This window comes from Xiphophorus hellerii, chromosome 18 (genome assembly GCF_003331165.1).
Source record: "Xiphophorus hellerii strain 12219 chromosome 18, Xiphophorus_hellerii-4.1, whole genome shotgun sequence".
NCBI lineage: Eukaryota > Metazoa > Chordata > Actinopteri > Cyprinodontiformes > Poeciliidae > Xiphophorus > Xiphophorus hellerii.
In genome coordinates, this window is record NC_045689.1 from 5,921,758 (window position 1) to 5,935,679 (window position 13,922).

The 13,922-nt window shown below is 37.8% G+C and overlaps 2 protein-coding genes and 4 non-coding genes across 7 annotated transcripts; 5 read left to right on the plus strand and 1 right to left on the minus strand.

Moving 5' to 3' along the window:
• LOC116737538 (centrosomal protein of 295 kDa-like) lies at nucleotides 1-1,548 on the plus strand. The gene is made up of 4 exons (XM_032590744.1): nucleotides 1-275; nucleotides 1,121-1,217; nucleotides 1,296-1,395; nucleotides 1,462-1,548. The coding sequence occupies exons 1-4, from the start codon at nucleotides 71-73 to the stop codon at nucleotides 1,504-1,506; spliced, it is 447 nt and encodes a 148-aa protein (XP_032446635.1). The 5' UTR covers nucleotides 1-70; the 3' UTR covers nucleotides 1,507-1,548.
• LOC116737536 (delta(3,5)-Delta(2,4)-dienoyl-CoA isomerase, mitochondrial-like) lies at nucleotides 1,501-8,798 on the minus strand. 2 transcript variants are annotated; one of them, XM_032590741.1, is made up of 11 exons: nucleotides 8,688-8,798; nucleotides 8,441-8,488; nucleotides 6,995-7,157; nucleotides 5,735-5,823; nucleotides 4,851-4,975; nucleotides 4,725-4,773; nucleotides 4,103-4,167; nucleotides 2,803-2,873; nucleotides 2,631-2,702; nucleotides 2,194-2,344; nucleotides 1,622-1,842 (listed from the first exon to the last, which is right to left on the minus strand). In XM_032590741.1, the coding sequence occupies exons 2-11, from the start codon at nucleotides 8,475-8,477 to the stop codon at nucleotides 1,738-1,740; spliced, it is 927 nt and encodes a 308-aa protein (XP_032446632.1). In that variant the 5' UTR covers nucleotides 8,478-8,488; nucleotides 8,688-8,798; the 3' UTR covers nucleotides 1,622-1,737. The 2 variants fall into 2 exon arrangements, with proteins under 2 accessions (XP_032446633.1, XP_032446632.1); XM_032590742.1 differs by lacking the exon at nucleotides 8,688-8,798 and having other exon boundaries at nucleotides 1,501-1,842; nucleotides 8,441-8,477.
• Nucleotides 8,799-9,662: 864 nt separating this feature from the next.
• On the plus strand, nucleotides 9,663-9,825 carry LOC116708366 (U1 spliceosomal RNA). The gene has a single exon (XR_004336658.1). It is a non-coding gene; the product is annotated as a U1 spliceosomal RNA (small nuclear RNA).
• A 748-nt stretch (nucleotides 9,826-10,573) lies between these two features.
• LOC116708370 (U1 spliceosomal RNA) lies at nucleotides 10,574-10,736 on the plus strand. The gene has a single exon (XR_004336661.1). It is a non-coding gene; the product is annotated as a U1 spliceosomal RNA (small nuclear RNA).
• Nucleotides 10,737-12,129: 1,393 nt separating this feature from the next.
• On the plus strand, nucleotides 12,130-12,292 carry LOC116708364 (U1 spliceosomal RNA). Its single transcript, XR_004336656.1, has one exon. It is a non-coding gene; the product is annotated as a U1 spliceosomal RNA (small nuclear RNA).
• A 1,045-nt stretch (nucleotides 12,293-13,337) lies between these two features.
• Nucleotides 13,338-13,500, plus strand: LOC116708371 (U1 spliceosomal RNA). Its single transcript, XR_004336662.1, has one exon. It is a non-coding gene; the product is annotated as a U1 spliceosomal RNA (small nuclear RNA).
• Nucleotides 13,501-13,922: the final 422 nt, after the last annotated feature.

Consider the following 13,922-nt stretch of genomic DNA (forward strand, 5'->3'; position numbering starts at 1 on the left):
CGTCCAGGAGTCCCTCTGGAGTCCCGGCAGGAACCTGCAGGACGTCTTCCAGCGTCGGTGCCGGGTTCTCATGCAGCGGTCCGACCGCCGCGTTCAGGAGATCAAAGACAAGCGGGCCGCCGCCAGGAACGGACCCCCGAGTCGGGTTCTGGTCGAAGGACGGGACCCGGGTAGAGCCGCTGTCCAGACCGTCCCCAGGAAGGAGACGGCAGAGTCCCAGAGTACGACAGCGGACAGGAAGAGAGCGGAGAGGAAGCTCCGCCCACCTCCACCAGGTAGCACACCTACGACTTTAATCTCAGAACATTTTATTCTCATGTTACGACTTTATGATGTAACTTTTTATCGTATCATTAGGATGTTTTTTTTATCGCATTATTACGACTTACCGTTGTACGATTTTTCGTATTAATTTAATTTTCTCATCTTGACTTTTTGTCGTTTCACTTTATTCTTGTGTTATTACAACTTTTTTTCTCAGATTATTAGAAATTTCTCAGGTCTCATAATTTTATTAGCTGGGTAGAGTAACTAAAATTGTACTATAGTAAGAGTAGAACTATTTAAATACATTTTTACCCAAGTAAGAGTAAAAAACATATTTGGTAAAAAAGACTCAAGTACTGAGTAACTGATCAAATTATCAATCATTTAATATTTAAAAATTATATCATCAGACCAAAATGACAATAATTTATAGACAAAACAAAACCAGACAAAGGAATTTTTTTCCAAATCATTTTTTTTTCATTTAAAAGCTGATTTTTTAAAAATTAAACTTTAACAGAAGCTGCAGGTGTGAGTTTGTGTCTGGTGAATTTCTGGTTCAAACATGTTTGTTTTTCATTCAGTGGGCAGAAAATCCAGAAATTTTACGCAAGAATAGAAATGCTTCATAATAAAATTAGTCAAGTAAAAAGTAAAAATACTCCTTAATGGAAACTTTTTCCAAAAAGTTACTCAAGTAAGTTGAGTAAATGTAACTAGTTACTACCCAGCTCTGGTTGCTGTTTTACAGATTTTTGTTGTTGGTATTTTTTTTTTTTTTTCAGCCTGGTTCTGATTCGTTAATCTCTAGATGTTGTTTTAACTGAATTTTGCGACCCGGTTCTTCTCTCAGGTCGCCGCTCCAGTCCTCAGATCGGAACCGACGTTCGGATCAGCGATCCGGATCAGAGGAAGCGGAACCTGTCAGAGATGCACCAGCGGACCCAGAGGTACCGGTGGGCCGAGGCGGGCCGCCTGCGCTCTGAGCGCCGTGTGTGAGCGCCGTGTGTGTGTGTGTGTGTGTTTAGGCTGTACGAGCAGCTGGAGGAGGTGAAGCAGCAGCGAGCGGCCCGCAGCCGGCAGGAGGACTGGGCCAGGAACCGGCTGAGGGCCAAGGAGTTCCACAGGGTAGGAGCGTTTCTGCCTCCGGGTTCTTGCAGCAGAACCGCAGCTCACTCTGATTTCCCTCCACAGAAAACGCTGCAGAAGCTCCGAGCCAAGCAGACGCCAACGTTTTAATTTATCACCTTTATTTAATAAAAACTCAGATTGTTTTAAAGATTCGGCTCAGACTAATGTTTGGCAAAATAAACATTCATTCAGATGAGTTTATTAAAGAAACATAATTGGTTTGCAAAAAGAAACCAAAGTTATAAAGATTAGAGAACCCAAAGCGATCATCCAGGAGGTCGGCGTTAATCTGGTGGCTGAAGAGAATAATCTGGAGATTAAAACCGTCAGCAGTGAGGCTCAGAGTTTGGAGAAAAGCGTCTCTTTGGGGCTTTTCTTCTCCATGGCGGCCTGAGCCGACTTCATCACATCCTGGGTCTGCAGCATGCTCATGTTCCAGGTCGCCTGCAGAGACCAGACAGCAGAAACTGCAGCCAGGGTTTTATTTTATACGATCGGCACGATCCAATACTAAAACCGATAAATGTAAAACGAGTAAAACTCAACATAAAAAAGATCCATGAAAAAAACAAACATGAATATTATCTGATTTGAACTTAAAAAAAAATTACACAAAATAAAACGAATTACCCTGAATATATTGACTAATAAAACAAAATGCAAAAAAAACATTTAAAATCAAAGACTAAAATAAAAAATATAAAACTAATAAAGATAAACAGGCCAAATGAACATTATTATAAACTTTAATATGATGAACGGATGTTTGTAAATAAAAGCAGCAGGGTGTCGTACCATGTAGTCGAGTCCCTCGGCGACGCCGTGATCTCTGGAGTAGATCAGGTTGATTTTGGTTCCCTGCACGGCCACCGGGCTGCGGGCCACAATCTCCGCCGCCATCTCCAGCGCGCCGGCCATCATGGCTTCCTGATCTGGAAACACTCGGCTGCAGCAACAACAAGCACGTTCGGGCTGCAGCTTAAAACGGGAATCACAAAATGATCGCTGAAAATATGTCAAATTTACAGAAAATAAAATCTGGGGAAAAAATATGAGAAAAGTTTTTAAAGTGATAAAAACTCAGTTGTCTCTGTCCAAGTACTTACCTGACAGTATTTGGACAGCCTCCGGTTGTTTATATTTGCCTCCGGTTGTTTATATTTGCCTTCGGTTGTTTATATTTAAACTGATGTTTTGTTGCACATCCATTATTTTTAACGTTCGGTTTTTACCTGACCAGTCCGCTGCTCTTGGCCTCGTCGGCGTACATCTTCCTGGCGGTCAGAGCCAGCTCGTTCACCAGGCTGCACAGACCACACGTGACCTTTGAACTCAGGGTTCCTGCTAATAAACACGGCCGAATCCGAAACCAGCCGACCAGAACAGGGCCGGGTTGGGTTTTACCTGCGGCTGCCGATCACTTTAGGAAGCCGCTGCAGCGTTCCTACGTCTGCTGCCAGACCGATGTCCACTTCCTGTGAAACCGAGACGGAGACGCTGAGGAAACAGTTCGGATCAGACGGAACCGCTCAGAACTTTCCCAACCATCAAGACTGAGCTGCTAACTTTAACAGGGAAGTTCAAAAAGTAAAAAACTCCAGAGAAACTGATGTTTCTTCATCCACACGTAGCTCAGTCTCTACAAAACAAACATGTCCGCCACATATTAGAGGAAAAACTCGTAGAAGCTGGAATGGTTTCCGAAAAGTTCTCATCCACACAAATACGCCACTCAGTGTTGCTTTAAACATGCCAACCCATAGGGGGCAGTGCAGCACAAAGCTAAAACCTGTCAGCCAATCAGATTGCTTCAAAACGACCACAACTTCCTGTTTGGAATTAAACATGGCGCCAGGAGGATCAGTTGTAGCTTAAGCTACTTTTAAATACTTTATCGGAATATAAAGTAATTAAAACACAAAACGATTTGAAATTGTGTCAAAGCGATATGTTAATATATTAGCGCATCATTTGTCCCAGAATGCAATGCGCAGGATCCTAAATTTCTGCCCCACCAGAATTTTTTAGGTTTCTCTTGGAGATTTTCAGGAAAAAATGGAATTTGAGTTTAAAATAATGTCTTTCTTTTCTAGAAAGACATTATGAATCTCAAATATTTTCTAAAAATAAATCTTAAATATTTAGATTCATCTCAGAAATTTGCTTGAAAATGAAGAAATTTGAGTTTGAAAAGTCAAATGTGCTAGAAAAATGCTCAGATTTTGATTAAAGTCAGAAACTTTCTACAAAGACATTTCCATGATCGAAAAGTCGAAAATTTGCTAAGCAGAAATTGAGATTGATCTCAGAAATATCACAGAAATTTTTTTTGAGTTTTTAGCCAAAAACTTGACTTTTCAAACTGGAAAATTTCGTCATTTCTAGAAAACTTCTGAGATTTCTTTTTCTAGCAAATTTTAAACTTGTAGAGTTCAGAAATTTATTTTCTTCTTGAAAATTTCTAATTATTATCAAAATTTCTCATTTTTGGCAGAAATTTACTGCTCTTCTTTTTCTTTCCTATTGACCAAGACCTCTCTACACCGTCCAGCCTTTTCATATAAACACAAAGCAGCTTTCTCAAATCTCCAGTCTGTTTTTTTAGAAATATTAAACTGACTTTTGTGTGGAAACATAAAAATGTTTGTTTTCCAGATTTCCGGCTACATTTAAACTATTACTGAGTTCTGATCCGTTTTCTGACCTTGACCTGGAACCAGGCGTCCTGGGTGCACAGCCGAATGTCACAGGCTGTGATCAGGTCAACGCCTGCAGGAAGAACCAATTATTAAAATATTTTCAGACTAGTTTCTAGTTTTGTTTGAAATAAAACAAAACTAACAGAAGTAATTTTTCAAAAGGATATAGGAGCTTCTTTACGCCAGAAATTCCTCAATATTGATAGAAAAAACCTTCAGATTATTTCACTTAGTGAAACATTTTTTCCATAAGTGAAATAATTTGGCAGTGGAACTAGAACTTTTTCATCAAAATTAAGGAATTATTAACTTTAAACAAGCTCCTATACTGTACTTGTAAGTTAGTTTTGTCTTATTTCAAACGTACTGAGATATTTGACTAAAAATACTTGGAAAGATTTTATTTTTTACAGTGAAGGACCAGTAAAAACAACAGACCTTCTCTTTCCTGAATAAAATGACTCAAATTAATATGTTTGCAGTTTCAGATTAAGTAAATTTAACTGTAAAAAAAGTTAAATCTAATTGAAGGTTTCTTCGATCAGGTAAAAATAAGCAGTGATGTCATGTCTTTGTTGCGCTTCTTGCTGCTGGATTTTAAAGTCGGCCATCTTGATGGCGTCCTACCTCCTCCGATGCAGGCTCCGTGGACCGCCGCCACCACCGGCTTTGGACACTGCAGGAGAAGAAGAAGAAATTAACTGAGCGTTTGATGAACCTTTCTGACCGCCGGTCCTCTCTCGCAGCGTTTACCTTCTCCAAGACGGAGAACGTCTCCTGGTACCTCCTGATCAGCTTCCTGAGGTTCCAGGCGATCCGCGCCGTGTCGTCGCCCTCCGGCTGCACAATGTCGGCCGCCATGTCCATCAGGTCGATCCCTGGACGGCGGCAGGTCAGACAGGATTAGAACCCGGCGGCGGCATCGTGCCGTTGCCCACCCAGAGTCAGCGGTGCCCTCCGAACTGGAGGCTGTTTATTTTTAACCTCAGAGTGGCCATCTGTCTGTTACTCCTATCTCAGTTTCATCCACTAAGGAGGGGGAGCGCAAACGTTTTCCACGTAAACCAAAATTTGTCGATAAAACAACCCGACTTAAAATTAAACTAATAAAGTAACTCGATTTTTAATGTAGATCCAAAACTTAAAGGGATTTTTACACTGGCCTGTCAGGGGCTTCGTAGATAGAAATATAGGAGGACATTACTGCCAAAAACTTCGAAATTCAGTGATTAAGTCTCAGAAATTTTCTAGAAAAATTTGTGACATTTGAAATTCTGAAATCTCCAACTTTTTTTGTTAGTCTTAAAATTTAGATTTTTGCATATTTCCTTTTTTTTCTAGAAATTTTCTGAAATTCATCTCAAATTTTTTCATTTTCTTTTTTTTTTGGGAAAATTCGTGAGCTGTTTTTGGCAGAAATGTACTCTTCCAGTGGCATTAATGCGCCGGAGCAGATTGATTGTTGCATTTAAAGAAACAAACTTCAGAGCCCGGAAACGGATTCTTGGATTTCTGCAGCTAATGTTTGCACTAATCTCAGTATTTTCTGCATGTCACTGTTTATTATGTATTTTATACGAAAAGTTGCATAAACATATTTCTATTAAAGGCCCGTCTACAGACAGACGGACGCTCACCTGCTGTGAACATCGTCCCTGCTCCAGAAATCACCACCACCCTGCAGGCCTGGTCATCAGAGATCTGCTGGAAACACTCCACCATCTCACTACAACGGGAAAAACCTCCATTTGTAACAAAACAATAAAATGATCAAAAGCTCGTCTCAAAAAAACTAACTATTAACTAAATTCATGATGAATGACTTATTTTTAGCCTTATAAAGAATTAAAACCCAAGATTCAGTGTCTCCGCTTTAGAAAACTGTGAAAACGTCAAATACAGTAAAGTTGAGTGGAAGGAAAAAATACACCACCCTTAAAGAATTTGGGGAAGCTTGTGAAATGTGTTTGCACCAGTAGGGTTTCCCACCTTACTATTTTGCTAGTTGAAAATAATTTCTAAACCCAATTTGAATACAGAATTTTTTTTAAAAAAAAGAACATTTATGTAAACTGATATAAATTAAAAATTACTACACTAAACTGGCAGATATGCGCCATATTTAACAATAACAAACTTCTACTTTCCATTTAATCGATATTCAATGTGGCTCAAAAATAAAATCTCCGATTTTTTCATATTAAATTTGATTTCTGATTTTATTAATAAAAAGAAAAATGTAAAAGAGAAATTACAAATGATGGAAAATATTCTCAGAAAGTGGGTTTTATTTTAATCCTCCTTTCTCTGAACTACTCCTTTAATTCTCTGAACTACGGAGAATTGGTGCCGGAATAGAGCCGCAACTTTACCAGAACAAAGTCTTAAAATTACCAGAAAAAACTGTTTTAATGAGAGAAAAGCTTCAGGACGTAACGTGACCAGCTCAGCCGTTACCTGTGAAACTTTACAAGATGCTCCACAAGATGCTCCGCTTTCCTCATTTCACTTTAGATTAATCATAAAGTTATTACTTTATTCTCTTTATATTACGACTGTTTTCTGGTAATATTAACATTTTATTCTCGCATTATTTTGACTCTATTGTCGTATGAATGAATTATTGCAATATTCTTCCTTTACTCTTGTAATTAAACATAAAAAACAAAAACTCGCAGCCTGGCCTAACACTTCGTCAAAGAGTTGATAAGAATTCAGAGTCCAAATAAATAGAAGCTGTAAAACACGCTTAAACAAGATGGCCGCCCTGGGCGCGATGACATCATCCTGAACTACGGAAACCCAGGAAAGAAAATTAACAAAAAAAATCCAGATTTTCCGGGAGTTAAATGTTGAAAAACTGAAGGCGGCGCTGAGTGTTTGGAGGCTCGTCTTGCCTCCAGAAGGCTTTGTTCATGGCGTTGCGCTTGGCGGGTCGGTGCAGCTGGACGTGCGTGACGGACTCGGCCGGCCGGCTGACGGCCAGCGTGGTGAACGGCGCCGTGGGCCCGTCTGAGGACGACATGGTTCTGACCGCGCCGGGTCGCCACAACCTGCAGTCTGAACGACAAAAGCATTTCATTTATTTATTCACAGAGAAAAGCTGACCTTTGACCCAGCTGAGGAGACAAGCTGCGTCGCCTTTAAGTAAAGTTTAACATGTTTTAAAAGAATAAAACTTACAAAAACAAAAGGATTCTGAGTCCGATCAGTTTAAATCCACTCAGGTGTTTTGCTTCACTTATATTTTAACAAATGAAAAACATTGTTTACTATTCCTCCCATCTTTTTCTTTGCATATTTTGTTTATGGTTGTGAAAATATTTGCTAGTAAAGCACAAATAGTTTCTAAATGTGAATTTATTCATTCCTTTTATAGATTTGTTGCTGATTATTTGTTACTTTCAGTTCATTCATTATGTTATGGAATAATATTTGTATTTTTCTCACATAAACTATTATTCAACTTTGTTTTTATGATGAAAGAAATAAAACTCTGAAAAAAGCAGCAACATTTTTGAGTCAAAAATCAGTACTTTGATTTTTCTTTTTTAAACATATACATATATATTTAAAAGTTTTCTGTTTTTACTTTGACAACTATAATTTTTAAAAAGTACAATAAGGAGGTCATATTTTGGTAGAAAAAACTGCTTCATCTTACAGTATATTTGAAACGTTAAACAAAGTCTTAAACGTTGGTTGTTTTCTTTTATTCTCAGCAACAAGAACAGATTATTTGTCGCTCGCTTTTCTAAAAAATATCTTGCTTTATTTTGCTCAGTTCACCAAACATTTGTGCTAAAGTCTGAACTTGAGGAAAGGTCACTGGATGTTTGTTGTGAAATCAAATAATTGCATCAAACATGGCTGACTAAAGATCAATATTTTGTGTTTTATCGTTCACTTTTAACAGATTTAATTCATCTGTAAAATGTGTAACTGCACCAACAGAAAAAATGGAAGATCATTTTTGTACTGTGACAGAGGGCCGCTCAACTTCACTTCAAGGCCTTAAATGGCCCCCTATCCGCACTTTGGACAACCTTGGAATGAGGTCTACCTGATTTTAGATATGTTATTAAAAATATTTTGTTAATTTTAAGAAAACACTAAGAACTTTGACTCAATCCTTAACCTTGACCTTTCACCTACATTCAATTTAAAGCTCGTTTCTTTCAGTTGTTAAATTGATTTTCGAACCTAAACTCCGATAAAAACATGAGGAGATGACCGGAAACTCTACATGTTTATTTTTTAACTATCAAGGACACAAACTAAGAATTAATAAGCCAACATAAACATAAACTAGTTAATAAGCCAACATAAACAGTTACACTTACATTTAGGCAGAGCTGATCTGAGAAGGACCGACAGCATCGCCTTTTGCCCTGCAGACACCGGATGTTTTCAACGTGATAAAACTGAGACATTTAGAAACATCACTGCTAGCTAGCCTGCTAACTAGCATGGCTAATGCTAACTGAGACTAACTAGCTAACTTATCGAAACTCTCCTCTGCTTCACTGGTTCGCCTCCAGCTAAATGTTAGACAACACAACAATGTATGTCTAAAATTAAACTACAAACCTGAACGAAACGTTTAGAAACGGATCCCCAGCTAGTGCAGCTTCTCATACGGTGGCCGATGAGGCTAACGTAGCGTACAGAGAAGCGCAAACTGATCTGTTCAGGATTTTTACTATTGATACTGTTAAGTTATGAATGTTAAAATGAAGTTATTTATTTTCAAAATAAAAGAAAATTCATAGAGATAACAGGGAAAAACTAATAACAAATGTTTTTGTAGAAATTCTTTAAAAATAAACTGATATTTTTAAAGAATATTTCCATGAAATGTCATTTCTTCAACCTACTTAACTTTAGTTAAGATTAGATTAGATTAGATTTATTTTATTACAGACTCAGAGTCCAGATTACACACAAAGGAAAGCAAAGACAATAAAAGAATAAAAAGTACAATAAAAAATAAAATTAAAAATTAAAAAAATTAAGTAGAAAACGTGTATGAATTGAAATTAAATAAAATTACATTAATAATTCCATCTTTCTGCTTTCTTCCAGCTTTCTGTCGGCTGCCAGTCGGTTCAAAAACAATAAATTAGCACATAAACTTCCTCTTGTGATAAAATAAATATAAAATGGATCTGATATAAAGATCAATCAGCACAACATGCTCTACTGCTGTTCCTGCCTTTATGCTAGCAAAAAAAAAAGTTTTTCTTTGTTTTCAATTTCTGGGATTTGAGTTTTATTCAGCTTTCTTCTTCTAGACAATGTCTTAGTATAGATTTTGTTTTAGAAAAAATATATTAAAAAATATTAATATATGAAGTTTTTTACTAGAAAACCTCTGGGATAAACTAACATTTCTGAGTTTTTCTAAGTTTCCTATTTTGAATTTTTATATAAATGTTTTATTTCTCTGAGTTTCTGATTGTGTTTAGTTAAATCCTAAAGTGACTCAGCGAATATTTAATTTCCCACCGTGAGTCAGAACCAGATGTGTGAAGTTGCTAATCGCCAGCCAGAGGAATGAACAGCATACTTACCTGGCAGGGGCGACTCCATGATCCTGTAGGTGGATCGCCCAGGGTGAGGATCAGCCATTGCACTGCGGCGATCTGACCTCTGTGAATTCTCCACATGGGAGAATCTCAACTGCACAATTTATGGTAGTGGGGGACTGCGTTCGCGCTCTCCCCTGATATTAATGTCAAATTATAAATTTCTTTGTTTAAAAGTCAAAAATTTCAGTATTTCTCAAAGATTTGAGATTGATCTTGAAGTCTGAGTGGAAATTAACTACTCCTATTTTGATTATTTCAACCTTTATTTGCTGTAATACACCACTGTAAATATGAGACATAATCTGAAATAATCCAGCTGCTCTGCCTGCTTCCAGTACAAACAACCAATCAGAGCCAGGAGGCGGGGCTTAACGCTGTCAATCACGCATGTTTGTCCTGCTAAATTTGCTAACAGAGAAACAACTTAGAGTTACAGTAAAACCGTTTATCCACGGCCATTTGTGGCTATGCTAACTAGCTTAGCATTCATGTCAGGCTATGCTAGCTGCAATGTAGCAGAGAGCAAAGGGGGAAATTAATCTCAAGGCATTAAAGCCTGTTTTTATATATAACCAAATCTCATTATTTCTCAAGGTAATTTACACCGAGGGGTTCTGGTCGGGTCCTGAAACTGGTAAACGGACCTGGTGGAGCACAGAGAGAAAAATGAATGAACTCAAACACTAGAAAACTTCTGGGATTAATTTCAAAATTTCTGAGTTTTTCTAAGTTTCCTATTTTGAGTTTTTGTATAAATGTTTTATTTCTGAGTTTCTGATTGTGTTTAGTTAAATCCTAAAGTGACTCAGCGAATATTTAATTTCCCACCGTGAGTCAGAACCAGATGTGTGAAGTTGCTAATCGTCAGCCAGAGGAATGAACGGCATACTTACCTGGCAGGGGCGACTCCATGATCCTGTAGGTGGATCGCCCAGGGTGAGGATCAGCCATTGCACTGCGGCGATCTGACCTCTGTGAATTCTCCACATGGGAGAATCTCAGCTGCACAATTTATGGTAGTGGGGGACTGCGTTCGCGCTCTCCCCTGGTACTGATGTCAAATGATAAATTTCTTTGTTTTAAAAGTCAAAAATTTCAGTTTTTCTCAAAGATTTGAGATTAATCTTGAAATCTGAGTGGAAATTAACTACTCCTATTTTGATTATTTCAACCTTTATTTGCTGTAATATGCCACTGTAAATATGAGACATAATCTGAAATAATCCAGCTGCTCCGCCTACTCCCAGTGCTTCCAGTACAAACAACCAATCAGAGCCAGGAGGCGGGGCTTAACGCTGTCAATCATTCATGTTTGTCCTGCTAAATTTGATAACAGAAAAACATCGTACAGTTACAGTGAAACCGTTTATCCACGGCCATTTGTGGCTATGCTAACTAGCTTAGCATTCATGTCAGACTATGCTAGCTGCAACGTAGCAAAGAGCAAAGGGGGAAATTAATCTCAAATATCGAGATGGAAATTTCCAAGTTTTCTCTAGAAAATTCCTGAAATTAGAGTTTGGAACGTATAAAATTTCCTTGAAATACCCGTCATGTTTCTGAGATTAATCTCTAATATTTCTGAGGTTTTTTCTAGACAAATCCTGAAGATGAAAGTTGAAAATTGGCTAGAAAAACTAATTTTCCACTGGAATATTTTCTTGATCTATAGAATAATCTTAAACTTTCAGTTTTTTCTTGTTTGTTTTTCTAGACAGTGTTTTATTTTGAAAAGCTGACTTTCATTTCTTAAGAACACAAACTAATAATCTCTGAAGTTTTTTACTAGTCTTATGGATTCTCTCTTTTCCTCTGTCTCTTCTAGCCTCTTTCATCTGCTTACACGCACACGCTGCAGCTTACTTAACCATGTTCATGTGTGACTGCCGGCAGTCACATGTAAACTGACTGAACCTGATTAGACTGGACTTTAGGGAGGGAACAGATTGCAGACAAGAATAAAAGCTAAACTCTACAATCTTTGGCTCACCTGGTTCCGTCCATAAGGTGCTCAGTGGCCCGGCGCTGGACGGTGAATGTAACTCTGTATCTGATCCATTTCTAGCATGTTTGGCTTGTAACGTTTGACAATCTTTCGGCATTAAAGCCTGTTTTTATATATAACCAAATCTCATTATTTCTCAAGGTAATTTACACCGAGGGGTTCTGGTCGGGTCCTGAAACTGGTAAACGGACCTGGTGGAGCACAGAGAGAAAAATGGATGAACTCAAACACTAGAAAACTTCTGGGATTAATTTCAAAATTTCTGAGTTTTTCTAAGTTTCCTATTTTGACTTTTTGTATAAATGTTGTATAAATTTCTGAGTTTCTGATTGTGTTTAGTTAAATCCTAAAGTGACTCAGCGAATATTTAATTTCCCACCGTGAGTCAGAACCAGATGTGTGAAGTTGCTAATCGCCAGCCAGAGGAATGAACGGCATACTTACCTGGCAGGGGCGACTCCATGATCCTGTAGGTGGATCGCCCAGGGTGAGGATCAGCCATTGCACTGCGGTGATCTGACCTCTGTGAATTCTCCACATGGGAGAATCTCAGCTGCACAATTTATGGTAGTGGGGGACTGCGTTCGCGCTCTCCCCTGGTACTGATGTCAAATGATAAATTATGTGATACTGTCTGAATCAATTTATACATGATATTAAAGATAGAATCTTATCCTTAAAACTGTTTACTTTAGTGAAGTGACACTATAGTAATAAATATTACTTTTAACTCATTTAATTTTGAAAAACAGGTAATTGGTAAAAGCAATAATTAAAGCAGCACTAAGTAACATATTTTAAACATATTTGTCATGTCAGTAAAATCTGTATGAGGCGTAACAAGGTTAATAAATAGATTAAAAAATAAATTCTGCCGAAATCCTCTGATTCTTATAGAATTTTATTTACTTTTCTTTTTCTTAAAAGTCAAAAATGTCAATTTTTTCACAAAACTTTCTGAGTTTAATCTTGAAATCTGAGTGGAAATTAACTACTCCTATTTTGATTATTTCAACCTTTATTTGCTGTAATACGCCACTGTAAATATGAGACATAATCTGAAATAATCCAGCTGCTCCACCTACTCTCAGTGCTTCCAGTATAAACAACCAATCAGAGCCAGGAGGCGGGGCTTAACGCTGTCAATCACTGATGTTTGTCCTGCTAAATTTGCTAACAGAGAAACAACTTACAGTGAAACCGTTTATCCACGGCCATTTCTGGCTATGCTAACTAGCATAGCATTCATGTCAGGCTATTCTAGCTGCAACGTAGCAGAGAACAAAGGGGGAAATTAATCTTTCGGCATTAAAGCCTGTTTTTATATATAACCAAATCTTATTATTTCTCAAGGTAATTTACACCGAGGGGTTCTGGTCGGGTCCTGAAACTGGTAAACGGACCTGGTGGAGCACAGAGAGAAAAGTGAATGAACTCAAACACAAGAAAACTTCTGGGATTAATTTCAAAATTTATGAGTGTTTCTAAGTTTCCTATTTTGAGTTTTTGTATAAATGTTTTATTTCTGAGTTTCTGATTGTGTTTAGTTAAATCCTAAAGTGACTCAGCGAATATTTAATTTCCCACCGTGAGTCAGAACCAGATGTGTGAAGTTGCTAATCGTCAGCCAGAGGAATGAACCGCATACTTACCTGGCAGGGGCGACTCCATGATCCTGTAGTTGGATCGCCCAGGGTGAGGATCAGCCATTGCACTGCGGCGATCTGACCTCTGTGAATTCTCCACATGGGAGAATCTCAACTGCACAATTTATGGTAGTGGGGGACTGCGTTCGCGCTCTCCCCTGGTACTGATGTCAAATGATAAATTATGTGATACTGTCAGAATTAATTTATACATGATATTAAAGACAATCTTATCCTTAAAACTGTTTACTTTAGTGTAGTGATACTTTAAGATACTTGATTAGGAAGCTATTTCAAACTAAACCACTGGAAAATACATTAGTTAGTGCTGAAGGGAAAGAATTACATGATATTCAGTGTTGAGAAAAAATTATTATTTTTAGTGCTTATTACAGTTAATCTTACGGCATGTGTAAAAGGTATATTGAACATTCTTATTTTGAACAAATTTCTTAATTTTGAACAGGTTTGTGTTAAGGATTTAAAACTAAACTATTGATGGGTAAGTATTCAAAGTACAGGAACCAAATGCAGATCAAAGGGGATCTCTCAATGAGGCTCCTGTTGTGTTATCAGAGGACAG